We start from the raw sequence: 18,856 nt of genomic DNA on the forward strand, positions 1-18,856 counted from the left end.
CAGGCAGAAGTGTGTATTCACAGGCAGAAGTGTGTATTCACAGGCAGGAGTGTGTATTCACAGGCAGGAGCGTGTATTCACAGGCAGGAGCGTGTATTCACAGGCAGGAGTGTGTATTTACAGGCAGGAGCGTGTATTCACAGGCAGGAGTGTGTATTCACAGGCAGGAGTGTGTATTCACAGGCAGGAGCGTGTATTCACAGGCAGGAGCGTGTGTTCAAAGGCAGGAGTGTGTTCACAGGCAGGAGTGTGTATTCACAGGCAAGGAGTATGTATTCCCAGGCAGGAGTGTGTCTTCACAGGCAAGAGCATGTCTTCACAGGCAGGAGCGTGTATTCACAGGCAGGAGCGTGTATTCACAGGCAGGAGCATATATTCACAGTCAGGAGCATGTGTTCACATGCAGGAGCGTGTGTTCACAGTCAGGAGCATGTGTTCACATGCAGGAGCGTGTGTTCACATGCAGGAGTGTGTGTTCACGTGCAGGAGCGTGTGTTCACAGGCAGGAACATGTATTCACAGGCAGGAGTGTGTGTTCACAGGCAAGAGCGTGTGTTCACATGCAAGAGCGTGTGTTCACATGCAGGAGCATGTGTTCACAGGCTTTATTGTGTATTCACAGGCAGGAGTGTGTGTTCACAGGGAGGAGTGTGTATTCACAGGCAGGAAAGTTCACACGCAGGAGTGTCCATTCACAGGCAGGAGTGTGCGTTCACAGGCAGGAGTGTGTGTTCACAGGCAGGAGTGTGTGTTCACAGGCAGGAGCGTGTGTTCACAGGCAGGAGCGTGTGTTCACAGGCAGGAGCATGTGTTCACAGGCAGGAGCGTGTGTTCACAGGCAGGACTGTGTATTCTCAGGAAGGAGCATGTATTCACAGGCAGTAGCTTGTATTCACAGGCGGGAGTGTGCGTTCACCGGCAGGAGTGTGCTTTCACTGGCAGGTGCGTGCGTTCACAGGCAGGAGCGTGCGTTCACAGGCAGGAATGTGCGTTCACAGGCAGGAGTGTGTGTTCACAGGCAGGAGCGTGCATTCTCAGGCAGGTGCGTGCGTTCACAGGCAGGAATGTGCGTTCACAGGCAGGAGTGTGTGTTCACAGGCAGGAGCGTGCATTCTCAGGCAGGTGCGTGCGTTCACAGGCAGGAGTGTGCGTTCACAGGCAGGAGTGTGCGTTCACTGGCAGGAGCGTGCATTCTCAGGCAGGTGCGTGCGTTCACAGGCAGGAATGTGCGTTCACAGGCAGGAGTGTGTGTTCACAGGCAGGCTCAGTTCTGTTGACAGGGCAGGCGCCCTCCTTGTATAACTAGGGAAAACACCTTTTAGTTTTATTCTTTTTAACAAACAAGAAAATAAACTTTTCAAATCTCTGGATTTGTTGTGAACATTAGCAGTAACTTGTGGTTTTTGAGTGTGTGCAGAAAATTAAATGTTTAATGTCCTAGAATCAGTCAGGTGACTGTCTTGACTGATTCCCTGTGCTCCGTGTTTATCAGGACACTTCATCGCTGTGCTCACAGAGGGGAGGCATCTTGAAGCAGGGCTGGCTGCAGAAAGCCAACATCAACAGCAGCCTGTCAGTCTCCATGAGGGTGAGTCAGCAGCCGGTTTTGCTGCCTGTTTTATTTTCTCAATGCAGTGAACTAGACCACAGCAGGTACTGGACTACAATGGAGACGATGCCGGCACATCAACATTTTGTTTCAAATGCAAATCTTCTGCTCTGTTCTATCTAACTGTGCTTTAAATAATAATGAAGAATGGAAGCTGAGAAGGGCATCACGGTGGCACAACTGGTAGAGCTGCTGCCTCTCAGCGAGCAGGTCCTTGGTTCAAACCCCGGTCCAGGGGCCTTTCTGGGTGGAGTTTGCATGTTCTCTCCGTGCATGCGTGGGTTTTCTCCGGGTACTCCGGTTTCCTCCCACAGACCAAAAACATGCATGTTAGGCTGATTGGTAACTCTAAATTGTCCCTAGGTGTGAGTGAGAGAGTGAATGGTTGTTTGTCTCGTTTGTCTCTATGTGGCCCTGTGATGGACTTGCGACCCATCCAGGGTGTACCCCGCCCCTCGCACAGTGATTGCTGGACATGGGCACCAGCGACCCCCGTGACCCAAAATGGAATAAACGGGTAAAGATAATGGATGGATGGATGGATGGAAGCTGAGAAGATCAAGGCAACAAAATGACATAATTAACCATACCATACCATACCATACCATACCATACCATACCATACCACTTTATTTATAAAGCACTTAAAACAGCAACAAGACCAACCAAAGAACAACAGGTAACACACAAAGCAAAATACAAAATGAGGTAAATCAGAATATAGACAAAAAACAATGCAGATAATGACGACAAACCAGTGTGGAGCATACAGGATCAAAACACAGATCATCTGGTGTTGAAAGCTACTGAATAGTGGTGGGTTTTTAAACGGGACTTGAAAACCGAGAGGGAGGGGGCCTGTCTGACAAGCAGAGGTAACTCGTTCCAGAGTCTTGGTCCTGCTACAGAGAAGGTCCTGTCACCTCTGCGCTTAAGATGAGTTCCTGGAACTGTGAGGAGCAACTGGTCCGCTGACCTCAGGGAGCGTGGTGGGACATACGGTTGTAGCAAATCAGAGAGATGGGGGGGCGCACTGTTCAGTGATTTGTAGACATATGGTATGGTGTGGTATGGTAATTAATGATCCACAGAAGCTCAACTGTACAGATGTTCAACATATGTTCCTCTGTTTGACTTGCAGGTGTTTAAACGGAGGTACTTCTACCTGTCTCAGCTCCCTGATGGCTCCTACATCCTCAACTCCTACAAAGACGAGAAGAACTTCAGGGAAACCAAGGGCTCCATCTACCTGGACTCGTGCATAGATGTTGTTCAGGTAGAGCTCACTGTTTGTTTCTGCTTTTGTCTCCTGTATTCTCAGTGAGTTTTCAGCTTTTGGCACAAGCTGCTGCCCTTGTGAGTCTCTGGGTTCCCATGTCTCAAAACCCTGCTGGAGCTTTGAGCTGCTTTTATTGGGACAGATTTACTGCATTCCTCTGAGGGGGTGGGAAGGACTTGTTCTGGCAGATTATGAGGGGCCAGTGGTACTTGTTGGTACCTCGTTCAGGTCTGGTCTGACCGCTGAGGCTTTAAGGGACCATGGTTTTCTTGTTTATAATTTCTTCTGTATATTTTTGGCACCCTAACTACTTTGTGCCATTTTACTCATCAGGACGTTCAGATTGATCAGGAATAGTGTGTGACTTTTGGTACTTGTAACCTTCCTACTTAATACATTCACAAGATTTGGTTTAGCTACGTTTAGGTTTCTACTACAGTTTAGCAAATTTTAGTTTTAAGCCACGGTCGTAAAGACCGTGGCTTAAAACTAAAATTTTTATATTGTTTTTTATATTTTTAAATTTTTTATATTGTTATGAAATTGTTTTGTATTTTTTTTAATGAATAAACTTTATACCATACCATACCATAAAGACAAATGTTCATCATTGTCACAGTGGAGTCTATACAGTCAGATATATAAACTGTAAATTTATTCAATTCGACCTTTATTTATACAGGTTAATCTCATTGAGTCACGAGGACTCGTTTTCTAGAGAGACCTGTATGTAAATACAGAGTCATTGGCTGTAGTAGCTCAGTGGTCAGTGCTGCAGCCTTGTGACCCTGAGATTGCGGGTTCGAGCACAGGTTGCATTAGGAAAGGGATCCAGTGTAAAGCAACTGACAATTTTTTATGCCACATTGCTCACTGTGGCAACACCTGAAGAAGGAAGCAGCTGAAAAAAATTTTTTTTTTAATAAGACTTGAGTATAATTTGAATACAATGGTCCAAGTACAGAACACTGCGGAACTCCCTAACCAATGCTAGTTAATGATAAAAATCTACTGTCAAATAGATAAGATTAAGTCTGTCTGATATTCTTACCAAGAGTTAAAGGTGTTTAACTTTTATAATGTATAACATTTAAATTAATGCTGCACAATATTTGGAAAATGTGCAATATTATTGTGATAACGATCTAACCAGGTGTGGGCATCAAGGCTCTGAAAATCTGTTGGACTGACCAAATATATTATTAGCAGGAAGGTGAATGCACAGTACTTTTAATATTATGATCTTTGATTTATTGCAGTCCAAGTAGTCTAACCCTAACCCTAAATTAAACTTGCTAAATTCACTTTTGAAGCCTTACATCCCCTGTTTGTCGCACATTTTAGGTCTTTAAATCTTTGTATAGTCAAGCCTCATGCAGATAACAAATTATTTCTCTAGTTTGAATTCTGTTTTTGACTGTGGTTTGCTTCATCAGCAGTTGCCTTTAGTGTTCAGCTGCCATATTGGAATAAATTGTAAAATTAGACGATCTGATCATTACCAGGATGAGGCATTATTTTCTATTTTTCTCTGTTAAATTGCTTTCTGCCATTCTGGTGTTTTTGTGGCATTTTAGTTTCCTAGTGGGACGTTGTAGTTTGAAAAATAGTGAAAGAACTAAAACGCATCAACTTTACTGGTAAAACGTTGCACACAAGCATCAAGTAGCAAGCTTTACTAAATGGAGTGTGTTTTGAAACCATAAAAGATGATGTGTTTGTAAAACATCTGCCTAAAAAATGTCTGAATTGTCACCTCTTCAGAGTCCTAAGATGCGGCGCAACGGCTTCGAGCTGAAGATGCAGGACCGCTACAGCCACTTCCTGGCTGCTGACAGTGAAGCAGAGATGGAGGAGTGGGTGGTGACGCTCAGACAGGCCCTGCAGAGCAGCACGGAGGCAGGCCAGGACAAGAGGAACGGAGCCGAGTCACTGGACTGTGCTGCAGGTCAGATATTCTTTACCTACATAAAAAGTCCTAAAAGCTTGCCAGTTTCAATTGGAGCTGTGATAAATCTTCTGGAAACAATCACATCTAAAACATGTTTAGATCTGCTGCTGCAGGCGTGTTGTGCTGATGCAGCTAGCTAAGAGTGAGGAAGCTTGAGTTTTTCCGTATCTGCTGAGAGACTGGGAGGCTGCCCAGTTAGAGTTCAGCCAGTCCAACAGCTGTCTCCTCAGAGTCAGCCGGCAGCACGTTGTCCAGATGTTCATTGGTTTATTAGAGCAGTCCTTCAGAGAGCTTGCAGAGTGCTGCCGTGGGGAAACAACTTTGTTGATGCAGGACTTCTGTTGTGTTTAATCAGATGATGACTCTTCGAGCCAAGGCAAAGGGGAGAGCCTGCAGGATAACCAGGGGCGGAGCTTACACACTGAACTCATGAAGGTATGAGGGCTGGAGCCATCCTTCAGCGACAATGGAAACATGACCATCTTGATTCTGGGTCAGCTAGCAGGTTTATTAACAAAATAATATTTTTCACAATAATTTCTTTACTTTGTTGTTCTACTGCTGCAATCCTTCAGCATCAGTCCGAGGAGCCACAACTCCACGGTCTGATGACATCGTTTGCATGAAAGACGAAACGTTCCAACAAAAAGAAACCTTCCAGAGGAACTGACTTAACTTACCGTATTTTTTCGCTGTATAAGTCGCAGTTTTTTGCATAATTTACATGCCCTGCAGCTTATAGGCTGAAGCGACATATTTATGGATTTTTCCCCATATTTATAAACCAATTTTGGCTTAGATATGACCGTTTTCATTCATTCCGACTGAAAAAAGAGTAGTACCACTTTCAGCCACTTGATGGCAGCAGAGTAGTAGTAGCAGTAAGGCATGCCATTGTATCATGTAATAGGTAAACATGGCTATAATGACAAATTCAAAAAAGTTCAAGACAAAAACAACTGGACTTTATTTATTATACTTTACTTTATACTTTATAGTTTTTTTCTTCAACTTTTTTGAATTTACCATGGCCTGGATGACTGAGAATCTTCACCAGCTATTAATGATACAATCAGCCTGCCATTCTAGAATTGCGCAGCTCAAGGTGGCTGCATGTTGGAGCAGCTCTGTTACTTTCATTCTGAGATTTTGCTTTTGGAAACTTTAATTCCTCTTTTTCTGGATGTAAATCACATTTTTTGGATGATTGTTTCCTCTGGTATCGAATGCTGTGCAGCTGGAAGGATTTTTACTGAAACTTTTTTTAGTTTTGGACATTTGTTATGATGCGTAACCATGGCAACAAGGCAGTTTTCTACAACAACAGCAGCTGATTAACATCTCAAAAGCTGAAATAATATCTCAACTATGGCCCCAACTCTCAAATGAGTTGAAAAGGATGTTCTATGGACGCATTCTCATCTACCTGCCAGCTGTGCTCGAGTGCCTGACCACTGAGATCCTGGAACTAGCAGGAAACACGGCTCACGACAGCGGAAGAACAGGATCGTCCCTCAGCACCTACAGTTGGCTGTCCGCAGAGATGAGGAGCTCGGCAGACTTCTGGGAGGAGTGACCATCGCTCTGGGAGGAGTTCTGCCTGGCATTCAAGCGGTCCTACAGTCCAGGGGAACCAAGAGGCCAGCCGAGTCTGGGTGGACGGATCAGACGGCATCTGCAGCCAGTTTCTTAGGATCCACTGTGAGATGGACCTTTACAAGTGATCCTTCCTGCCTACAGCCATCAGCATCTATAACATCTCTTAATGAAATGAGGATAACGAGTTACAACAACAAAATAATTTCCCTCTGGGATTAATAAAGTATTTTTGAATTGAATTGAATTAATCTCCCCACCTTCATTCTGCTCATTGCTTGGAACTGTCAAACCAGCTGCACCACCACAGCGAAATGCAGCTGATTTGACCATCAAAGTGCATTTATTAAGCAAATGTTAGACTGAGACACATCTTTGCTATAATTTCGATCAAACAAATATATATTTATAAGTATTAATCTTGTTAAGTTCTTGTAAAGTCCTCCCGTACACACTCCCGCGACCGCCATTTGGCAGCCCATCGATTTTTGGCACAACACCGGTCCACATTTCCAGGTTGTCAGCAGTGATGCGTAACAAACGCGACGCGTCAGCGATGACGCATAATAGATGTAACGTATACGAAGAAGCGACATATTTATGGATTTTTCCACTTTATTAGACAAATATGGACTGATGCGACTTAAAGTGTGGAGAGACATGTACAGCGGAAATTACGGTAGTTGGATTTTTTTCTATACCTGGATTATCGAGTATGAATCAGGGTGTGTTCACGGTGTTTCAACGTTGCTTGTGGGGTTCCTCAGGGGACAGTTTTCAGTCCTAAATTATTTATAATGTATGTAAATATAAGTTGTAAGTATCTGGTGTTATGAAATTTGTATTATTTGCTGATGATACAAATGTATTCTTAGTTGGAGATACTCAGGAACAGTTGTTAAAAAATGTCAGTGATGAAATGAAAAAGCTAAAACATGGTTTGATTGTTACAAACTGTCTTTAAATGTGAGAAAAAAACAAAATAATGTTGTTTGGGAATGGTATAACAGACAAGCAACTGAAAAATAAAATGCAGATGAATGACGTGATTGTTGAAATGGTGCGTGAAGTTAAATTTCTTTGTGTTATTATTGATAAGCTGAACAGGAAACCTCACATCAGATATGTTCAAAGTAAAACATCCAAAAGTATTTCTGTATAGAACAAAACTAAACGTGTTTTGATGGGACAGGACTCCTCATTCTGTGCTGTTCCTTAGATTGACCATATTTAAGTTACCATATTTTTCAGACTATCAGGCACATTAAGCGAAACTAAAACATTTTGACAGATTTTTGCGAGCCGTTTATCTCATGAAATCAGTTTGAGGTCATTAATCAGCCAGAATTAATACATAAGATGCACTGGATTATAAGGCTCACTGTCGATTTTTGAGAAAATTTAAGGATTTTAAGTGCACCTTATAGTCTGAAATATACAGTACTCTGCAGAGGTTTGGATTAAATAACCACAAAACAACACTACAGTCACCAATCCTTCAAAAAAAAAAAAAAATCATTTTGAGTAATTAACAAGGTCTAAATCACGACTTATACGATCAAATTTATTTACATAGTTAAATTACAAACAGTTCTAATAATGTATATATCTAAATATAACCAGCTGCCTGAAAATATTAAAAAACTTAAGAGAAGGGAAGAAGTTTATGAGTTTAGAGGAATGTGTCAATGCCAAACAGATGATCAGAACAAGAAACTGTTAATGGTATAAAACGATGATTATAGATGAATATCACACTTGAATAATCATTATTATTGTTACTATCACCTATTATCATCAGACTGTACATTGTGTTAGGGTGATAGTCACTGGGGATGCACATTATGTATTAATTATACATTTAATTAATTGATTTATTATTAGATTTTTTTCCTTTTCACTTCTTTAATAGTTGTTTGGATTCATAAATTTATAGAAAATTAAGAAATTGTATTTATATATTTTGTAAAGAATAAGTTGTGATGAGAATAAGGTTGCAGGAGAAGGGTTGGGCTAATAGAAGTGTATACTTGTCACTCCTCTGAGCATAGGAATATTGCATATATAATATTGTAAATGCTGCTGTTATGATTTGTTGTTACGTTCAATAAATTTAAAAAAGAAAAAAAGAACTGTAAATTACTTTAAAAATGTCTAAATGAGATGAGGTAAAAGACAATCAGTAAAGGTCCCAGTTTTCTAACTAGTTTAAATTTAAATGATGATTTTTCTGTAAGTTGTGCTTGAGCTGTTGTTTTATCTAAAATACCATTTTAGTCCCAGTTTGTTCCAGATTATTTAATCCATTATGCTTCTTATCTACCAAATGCCACACAATCCCCCGTTTTTCATTAAAATATGTTTTTCCTATTTAGGTTAATATTCTAAACTAATTAGTGGACAAAATACAGTTAATAGAGAAAGGAAAAAAAAAGTTTTGTTACAGAAAGATTAGCACTTTAATTAAAAAAAAAGATGGAAAATAGCTTGTTTTTTAAATCAAAACAGTCATTTAATATAAAAATCTAATCTTATTTTACAATAATCTGTAATTGTGAGAAGCATTGTTGAGCCCTTGACGTGTTTTTTGTGTTTGGTTAAACCCCCTTCCTGCAGCCCTCTCTGCTGTGCTTGCTCTAAAAGCCTCTGCTGCACAACTCCACACAGAAACATTTTGTCTGCAGGCAGTCAGAGTTGAAATGATTTAAGGCTCCCACTTGGATTAGTTTGTCTACATGAGAAGCTTTCTCCTTCTTCCTCTGTCTGACTGTCTCTGTCCTCTGGTGTTTTTGTGTCTGCGATGCTTGGAGAGCAAAAGCACCGACAGGCAGCGCAGAGAGCAGACTGCAGAGTGAAAACTGCCTCTTTGTTCAGACGCTTTTCTTTTAACAAAGTTTACTGCCAAGATTAGACAATTAGTGAAGAAAATAATACAAAAATTATATAAAAATAAAATCACTGTAGGGGCTTTTTGCACTTGGACAGCTGAAAATGAAAAAAAATGGAAATTTTCTGAAGAAATTTTACAGCGGCTTTCCAAAATTCCAGCATAACTTTGTAATATTCTGAGCTTCGAAAACCCTCCAGATGTTTTGATATATGAAATGTTTAAAAGGTGTAAAGAGAACCAAGATGAGAGTGTGAAAGCTGCTGCCAGTGGCTCATTACAGTCACCATGGTAACAACACGCCTGTGTTTATGTTAATGAGAGGCAGACAGAAACGACAAACTGAAAAATAAGCCTCGAACAAGCAGTCACTGTGTGAAAGCTAAAAGCAAAATCTGAACAATTCTTGAAATTCATTAATTCATTCAACCTCTATTTATACAGGTTAGTTCCCATTGAGCCTCAAGGACTCATTTAGAAGAGAGACCTGTTTCAGATAGACAAAAGTAGATAAGGAAAAGAGAAACACGAGTCAGTCAGAGTCAGAGTCAGAGTTTCTTTATTGTCATTCGCACCTCATGTGGTACATGTGGTGGAGCGAAATTATGTACACAGGGTCCCAGTTACATCCAACAATAAAATGTATGAGAAAAACAGTAATAACATCTAAGATATGAACTAAGAAAAACATCAACTAAATATACACTAAGCACTCATAACATAAAACATTGAACATCAGCACAAACATGAACATGAGTCTGTGAGCAGATGAGCACGCATGAACACATCAACATTGAAACAGATCAGCAGCAACATGAAACAGATCAGCAGCAACATGATATGGTTTTACACAGTGATTATTCTAGTTAGAGACTCATGAGTCTAACAGCCTCAGGGTAGAAGCTGTTCCTCAGTCTAGTGGTTCTACACTTAATGCTCCTTAACCTCCTTCCTGAGGGGAGTGGGGCAAAAAGTGTGTGTGCTGGGTGGGTGGGGTCCTTCATGATGCAGGTGGTCCTCTTCCTGCATCTGGAGGTGTAGATGTCTGTGATGGTTGGGAGACTGATTCCAACAGATTTCTGTGCAGCCTTCACCACTCTCTGCAAAGCTTTTCTTTCTGCAGCTGTGCAGCCTCCATGCCACACATTGATGCTCGAGCACAGGATGCTCTCCACTGCACACCTGTAGAAGGAGGTGAGGACTGAGCTTCCCAGACCAGCTCGCCTCAGCCGTCTGAGGAAGTAGAGTCTCTGATGAGCTTTCTTGATCAGGCTGGTGGTGTTGTTGCTCCAGCTGAGTTTGTCATTCATGTGTACACCCAAGTACTTGTAGCTGGAGACCACTTCCACCGCAGATCCTCCTATGTTCAGGGGGGCGTAGGTGTTTTTGTTCCTTCTGAAGTCCACAAGAGGGGAGATGAATAAAAATCGTATCTCTATGTCCTGGCCGGGCACAGTGAGAAATTTGCAAAAAAAAGACCTCGCACATAAACAGCAACATACTAACACATCGAAAAACATGTATGCATGAGTAGGCCGACAAAGGCAGTGAGTTGTCTGTGGGCACTGCCAGATACAGTAGTTCCATAGTCCTGATAAGAGATGACACAGTGTCTATCAGCTGGCTCAGCTCTGACACAGGTCCACAGAACTGAAATGTGAGCAGCAGAAGGTTCTTTGCACTCTGTGGTTATTTGAGAGAAAACTGTGTCATATAGCAGTTAGAGACACACTGGGTGAAAGATGGAAAAATGCTTATGTTTTGATGTGCATTTTGTATATACCGCTATATAAAAAAAGTTGAGAGTAAACAATTTCTTTCCAAAGATTAGAAGTTTTTAGTCACGGGGGTCGCCGGTGCCCATGTCCAGCAATCACTGTGCGAGGGGCGGGGTACACCCTGGACGGGTCGCAAGTCCATCACAGGGCCACATAGAGACAAACAAGACAAACAAACATTCACTCTCTCACTCACACCTAGGGACAATTTAGAGTTACCAATCAGTCTAACATGCATGTTTTTGGTCTGTGGGAGGAAACCGGAGTACCCGGAGAAAACCCACGCATGCACGGAGAGAACATGCAAACTCCACCCAGAAAGGCCCCTGGACCGGGGTTTGAACCAAGGACCTGCTCAATGAGAGGCAGCAGCTCTACCAGTTGCGCCACCGTGCTGCCCTAGTAGTAGTAGTAACATTAGTAAAATTACTACAAGTGAAATTAGTATTAGTAAAATTATTCTTAATAATAGTAGTCAACACTTATTTCCAAAAGAGGGAGGAACATAGATTAACCTATGAGTGGATGAAAGAATACACAGGTCGACTACATTTTGTGTTTAAGTGGAAACCTGAGGGAGATTGGGAACTGTACGGTTGTGGCTTGGGAGAGCATGGCCAGACAGCATCGGATGGTTGTGTGTAGAATGACTGTTGTTGTGAAAAAGAGTAAAATCAGAAAAGACCAAATGGCGGAAGATGAGGAAGGAAGAACGTTGTGAGATATTCAGAGGGGCGCTGTTAAAAGTTCTGGGTGGTTAAAAAAAGAGCTTCCAGATGACTGGGCTACTGCAGCAACAGTAATTAAAGAGAAAGGTAGGAAGGTAGGCATGTGTCATCTAGACAGAGAATGATGATAAGGAAACCTGGTGGTGGAATAGTGAAGTGCAGGAAGTTATTCAAAGAAAGAGCTTAGCCAAGATGGAAGGAGTACTTTAAGGAGCTAATGAATGAAGAACATTAAAAAGAAAGAAGAGTAAAGGTCATAGAAACTGTGGACCAAGAGGTGGGTAAGATTAGTGAGGGTGAAGTCTGGAAAGCTCTGAAAAGAATGAAGAAGGCGAAGGCAGTAGGGCCTGGTGACATACAAGTGGAGGTTTGGAGATGTCTTGGAGAGATGGCAGTGAGGTTTTTGATTCAAATATTCAATGGCATGTTTGAGGGTGAGAAAATGCCTCAGGAATGGAGAAGAAGTATGCTGGTGGCCAGTTTTAAGAACAAGGGTGATGTGCAGAGTTGTAGTAACTACAGGGGAATAGAGTTGATGTCACATGATGTAGATCTGGGTGAGAGTTGTGGAAGCTAGACATAGACGAGAGGTGACTATCTGTGAGCAGCAGTATGGTTTCATGCAGAGAAAGAGCAGCACAGATGCCATCTTTGCTTTGAGGATGTTGATGGAGAAGTACAGAGAGGGTCAGAAAGAACTCCATTGTGTCTTGGTGCATTTAGAAGAAGCATATGATGGAGTGCTGAGGGAGGAGGTGTGGTATTGCATGAGGAAATCTGGAGTGGCAGAGAAGTATATTAGACTAGTACAGGACATGTATGAGGACAGCAGGACAGTGGTGAGATGTGCTGTAGGAGTGACAGATAGCTTCAAGTTGGAGGTGGGATTGAATCAAGGATTGGCTCTGAGCCCCTTCTTGTTTGCTCTGGTGATGGACCAACTAACAGATGAGGTCAGGCAGGAATCCACATGGACTATGATGTTTGCAGATGACATTGTGATCTGTGGTGAGAACAGGGAGCAGGTGGAAGAGAACTTGGAGAGGTGGAGGTATGCACTTGAAAGAAGAGGAATGAAAGTCAGCCACAGTAAGACAGAGTGCATGTGTGTGAATGAGAGGGAGGCTGGTGGAACAGTGAGGCTACAAGGAGCAGAGGTCACAAAGGTGCAGGACTTCAATTACTTGGGGTCCACTGTCCAGGAAAATGGGGAGTGTGGTAAAGAAGTGAAGAATAGGGTCCAGGCAGGATGGAATGGATGGACAAAAGTTTCAGGAGAGATTGGAATAAAATGGTTGCTGTAAAGGTCATGGAGGTAGTTGGAGTGAGGACAGAGTGAGATGGAGGAGGATTATTTTTGCTGTGGAGACCCTGAAGAGGGAAAAGCTGAAAGAAGAAGGAGTAAAATTAGTTTTAGCAGTAATATTAGTAGCAGAAGTATGCTGAAGGGGTTAAACTGAATATTTTTGAAATTGTCGAAGACATTTAAAATGATTTATTATGGAAATATTTATAAATAAAGTGTACATTTAAATAAGTCATAGCACCCCCCCCCCCCCAACAAGCTGAATGTTCTGATAAATGAACACGTAAAACAAGACACAGTATCAAGAGGTAGATGCTGAAAATGTACAAAAAACACAAAAGAAAACAATGGTGTGTATGATGACTCAGCGTTCACACAAGCTGATCCTCTGGCACCCATAATGATGCAGACATTAGGAAGAACAAAGATTTACCACCATCTTCCCCCTCCGTCTCTGTTTTTCAGTACGCGAGGGAAACAGAGCAGCTCAATAAGATCAACAGGAACGAAGGCAGACTGAAGCTTTTCTCCCTGGATCCTGAAACACAGGTAAACAAACACATCATTTATTTATTTCACCATTGATCTGCCTCCTCTCCACTGCTCACATCCCTCCCCCTCCTGTCTGGTACCCAGAGGCTGGACTTCTCGGGCATCGAGCCAGACGTGAAGCCGTTCGAGGAGCGGTTCGGTCGGCGCATCATGGTCAGCTGCCACGACCTCACCTTCAGTCTGCAGGGCTGCGTTAACGAGAGGGCCGACGGAGTCCTCACCAACGTACGTCATCTGCTCCATGTCATTTCAAACGTTCTTCATGCCAAAAGGAACAACTCTCAACAACCCCTTTAACAAATCTTGCATGAGCTACATGTAGGCTGACGCCACACCTAAAATATTGTCTTTAAAAAGTGAAACATTGAGATCAATTGTAGACAGAAAGGTGATTCTGCCTGCAGGCACTTGAGCATATTATATATTATTCTGCTTTCTGCACCTCAGCTGCAGGTCTTCAGTCAGTCATGCTGCCCCAGATAACACGCCTTCATAATTCATGTTGGCTCAAAGGCTTCAGGAAGAAGCAGTGGAGGACGATCCAGCAACTGGACATTGTTCCAATATCTTCACATGCATTGAAAGGAAACAAAGTCTTTCTCTTCCTTTAATTAAAATCCGCTCTTCTTGCTCTGAGCAGGGCTTTTATTTTAAACCTGAGTTTATGTGATGAATGGCATGATGCAGCAATTTCCACTTCTGTCAGGGAGGCTTTCTGGAGTCATAAAACCTCCTCCTCCTCTTCCTCCTCCTCCTCCTCTATTAGAAAAGCTGTTGAGAAAAAGAACCTGACTCATGTTTGTGGTTTGAAAGCAGCTCAGGCTCTTCCTCTCGCCCTGCCTCATTTCCATTCAGCCTCACGTTGGTTTATTGGTATGTTCTGGCAGAAATGATCGGTCCATCAAATATTTGTGGGCTCCAGAGGAAACATTGTTTCCAGCGTGATCTTATAGAAAATAAATCTGTATCTAGTTTTCTGTAAGTTAGGCCACTGGTTAGCACGGGTCTAGCTCTATTTGTTGTAAAAACAAAACATAAAACAAACTCAGACGCTCTACAATAATTGAAATGTTTTGGGGAAAAGCAGCTCATGTTTTGTTAAAAACACAGATTAAAATGTATTTTAAAAGAACAAATTCATGTCTTCACATGAGTTTTAGAAACTGTTCAGTTAACGCCGGGAGGAGGACATATCACTAGACCTGTCGCGATAATCAATTAATTGCATGATCAATTAAAATTATCAACCTAATTTTCATTTATCGGCTTTATAGTTTCTTCGTGTCTCTTTCTTTCTACTGAAGACACTGGATGATAAAAGGCTCAACTCCAGTGCTCTTCACTGACCCCTTCCTTTCTCTTTTCTCTTTAAAATCCATTTTAACGATCCAAAATCACGTTTTTGGATCGTTAAAAGCAGCTAAGCTGAGAAGCTAAGCTACGAGCTAACAGGCCAACCTTGGGGAAAAAACCTCCATCTTGTCGAAGCTCCAAAAATTCACGGTTGAAACCTGTCATTGTGTAAAAAGTTGTTTTTCAACTTGTTTACTGATTTTTTTATTAAAAGCTTTGTGTGAAAAAGGCTATGCTAAAGAGCTCAAACCACACCGAGCGTCCGCCATTTTGAGAACCGACGGGAGACAGCCCTTGTGACGTCAAGGGGCCTCCCTCCCATTTTTCTTAAAGAGACACACTTCTTGCTCCCTCACTATCCATCCTTCGGTTCAAACAGTCTAACACTGCCATCCAGTGGTCAAAAAAGGTACTACACACAAAAATTAACTAACATTTCTTTTTAAATTTGACAATAATTACTAATTATTGTCAAATTTAAAATAATATTATCGTTTATCGCAATAATTTCTGAGATAATTAATCGCCCAGCAAAATTTATCGTGACAGGCCTACATATCAATCACCACCTTCCATGTCTGACTTTTAAATCTAGGAGAAACGATCAAATTAAACAGTTTTTAAAGAGAAGTTTTAACGTCACGGTTGGCAGAAAGCTTCTGTTGACGATAATGATTGAACGCTGTCGTAGGTGGAGCCGTTCTTCATCAGCCTCGCCCTCTTCGACGTCTCCAAGAGCTGCAAGATCTCAGCCGACTTCCACGTGGACCTGAACCCGCCATGCGTCCGGGAGATGCTGCTCACTGACACCTCGGGGCAAGTCTCTTCTTCGTCGGACTCTGAGGGCGGAGAGGGGGGAGGACGAGTCCTGGTGAACGGCGACTGTGGGAAAGGGAACGGCCTGCCCGTCCTGCAGAGGGTGTCGGAGGCTCTGCTGCGCTTCCCCACACAGGTAGGAACCGGATTAGGTCTGAATGTTTTGCTTTTTCCTCCACAACTGCTGCGAGGTGTTTGACTTTCTCTTAGCCTGTACTGAGGTGGCGATGTCGCTAATGTTTGCCAGTTAGGACCCAAGTCTTTTATGCTCCTTCTGCAGCTCATTTTAAAGGGACTGAAGCTCATGTGTGAGTGTTGGGTTTGGTTCAGTCCTGAAGGTCCTGTGAGGTCAACACACACTTTGTTCCTCACCTCTTAGTGACATCAGGCGCATATCAACATCTTTGGTTCCTTCCATAACAAAAGATACAAGCAGATCATCTTGTAAATATACTGCAAGTCATCCAACATCTGCTAAAGTCTCAGCTTCCTCCTCCGTGATTAGAGTCCTGTTTTAGCTCAGCAGACCACAGTTTAACGTAGGTGCTCTGGGTGTGGTCCAAGGTCAAAGCCACCTCCTCTGTCTCTCTGCTCTGTCAGCTGTGGGTCCCGTTCATTACAAAACTCACACTCTGATCTGCCTGCTCTGGAGCTTCGGCTCTTTCAGTGGTTTTCAGCTTGCAGAACCTGGCTGTGGTGCAGCTCGGATTCTTCTGCGCAGTTTGAAGCTGTTTAGACCTCTCTGTAAAAACTGTTGGGATGTTGTGAAAGCTGCAAGCAGAAGGCAGCTGTGTGTCCGTGTCTGAATGTCCTCGCAGGAATCTTTTCCCAGAAAACAGTTTTTATACACCCGTTGAAGGCGGGACATATTATGGTATAGTCTCTGTTCGTAAACTTTCTCTTGTCCTGCAAATGCTCTTCATGGACTATAGTTCTGCTTTCAACGCCATCCTCCCCAACAAATTGGTGGACAAACTGGGGGAACTGGGACTTCCACACTCCACCTGCACATGGGTAAATAGTTTCTTGTCCGACTGCAGTCAGAGGGTTTAAATGGGCCGTCATACATCCATGGCCCTCAATTTCAATATGGGAATCCCACAGGGCTGTGTGCTGAGCCCCCTGCTCTATGCCTTCTACAAACATGACTGCACCCCTGCTCACCACAGCAACACCATAATCAAATTTGCAGATGATACCACATGGTGGGGCTCATCGGTGGGGGAGATAAGTGGGGATCAGTCTGCCTACAGGGACAAGGTGGAACAACTGACTGCTTGGTGCAGGGGGAACAATCTGCTCCTCAAAGACTAAGGAGCTGATCATCGACTTCAGGAAAAAGAAAATGGCAGTCCCACCCCTGATTATAAGTGAGACAGTGTGAAGAGAGTAGCTGACTGCCGTTTCCTGGGAGTCCATATTGAAGGAAATCTGACCTGGAGCGTGAACACCTCAGAGATGCTGAAAAAGGCCCAGCAGAGACTGTACTTACTGAGAGTGCTCAGGAAGAACAACATCACCCAGAGCCTGCTGGTGTCTTTCTACCAATGCTCCACAGAGAGCATCTTAACACACTTCATCACTGTGTGGTTGCACAGTGGCTCAGAGAAAAGTGCTCCAGAGAGTTATCTACACAGCCCAGAAGCTCGTGGGCTGCCCTCTTCTCTCACTGGAAGATCGCGCTACATAGGAAAAGTCCACACCATCCCAAAGGACACGTCTCATCCTGGACTTGATCTGTTTGACTGTTACCATCAGGGAAAAGATTCAGATCAATGAAGACGAGAACAACAGATTTAAAAATAGTTTTTATCTGTCAGCCATTACTGAACTTAAAGCTGTAAGAACTGAATAAGTGCAATAAAGGACAACTAGTGTCATATCAGTCTGCTTGTGTTGCACATTTAGGATGTTTAGAATTTGTAATTTATTACCTTTTATACAGATTATATATACACAAATATATATATTTTAATTTTTTTATATTATACTGTTTTTACTTTTGCTCTGTGAAGCAAACGCAAATTTTGTTGTATTTCGGTGCAATGACAATAAAGATATATTCTATTTTATTCAAATAACTTCTGAGTTGCTCAAGATAATTTATTGAAGCTTGTTACTAGACAGAGTGTGGCGTACACTTTTCAGGACGCAAGCTTCAAGTTCAAAAATCAAGGTCAAAGTTAAACAACGTGTTTTTCTGCACCATTGCTACAGATTGTTGTATAATAGTTTGTCGACAGGCCTATAATGTAACGAGTATTATGTGTTGTTCTTGTTTTCCCTTTTAGTTTAGTGCGTTTGTTTGAACTTTGAGTCTTGTCACATCAGACCACATATAGACGTGACCCTGTGTGGTTTTCCTGCACAGCTCAGTTAGCTTCAGCTGCTTCCTCTGCTCTTACCTCTCAGTGCATCATGGGAGAAACCTGAGCCTCAAGTGCATTTCATGTCGCAGCCATTTTTTCTTCCTGACTTCCTGTTTGGTTCTTCTCAGGTCAGTATGATCATGTGACCTCTGAATTAAACTGTTAAACTCTCGCAGGCCATCTTCTCGGTGACTAACCCCCACGCAGACATCTTTCTGGTGGCCCGGGTGGAGAAGGTTCTGCAGAACGGCATCACGCACTGCGCTGAGCCGTACATCAAGTCCTCTGACATCACCAAGGTCCCCCCCCCCTCACGTTGATAGTTACATTAAAAACTGCACATGCTGCTCTGGGGTCAGTGTTGACCATCTGCCTTTGTGTCCACAGACGGCCCAGAAGGTGCTGAAAGCTGCTAAACAGACGTGCCAACGCCTCGGCCAGTACAGGATGCCGTTCGCCTGGGCAGCCAAGTAAGACGGGAATAATCAGAAGTGAAAGTGTTTGGGTTCAAGTATGGGAGGAGTTGATGACTCACACCAGCCCAGATTATAAAGAACGGTTTTACATTAAAGGGTGCCAGTACAGAAACATTTTCTTGTAAAAAACAAACTAAATATGCAACAGAGTGTGTC

At 42.7% G+C, this 18,856-nt stretch overlaps 1 protein-coding gene across 1 annotated transcript in view; it reads left to right on the forward strand.

Annotated features, from left to right (window-relative positions):
- The window catches only part of LOC119414651 (dedicator of cytokinesis protein 11), a gene marked incomplete at its 3' end in the record, with an annotated part of 46,558 nt that extends 30,711 nt beyond the window's left edge, over positions 1–15,847 (forward strand). Inside the window, exons 6-12 of the mRNA XM_037681756.1 lie at positions 1,493–1,588; positions 2,751–2,885; positions 4,653–4,836; positions 5,195–5,274; positions 13,600–13,683; positions 13,771–13,911; positions 15,731–15,847. Coding sequence (XP_037537684.1) covers positions 1,493–1,588; positions 2,751–2,885; positions 4,653–4,836; positions 5,195–5,274; positions 13,600–13,683; positions 13,771–13,911; positions 15,731–15,847 — 837 coding nt within the window. The remainder of the gene's footprint in view (positions 1–1,492; positions 1,589–2,750; positions 2,886–4,652; positions 4,837–5,194; positions 5,275–13,599; positions 13,684–13,770; positions 13,912–15,730) is intronic.
- Positions 15,848–18,856: the final 3,009 nt, after the last annotated feature.

This window comes from Nematolebias whitei, chromosome 1, assembly GCF_014905685.2.
Source record: "Nematolebias whitei isolate Nwh7 chromosome 1, NemWhi1, whole genome shotgun sequence".
Lineage (NCBI taxonomy): Eukaryota > Metazoa > Chordata > Actinopteri > Cyprinodontiformes > Rivulidae > Nematolebias > Nematolebias whitei.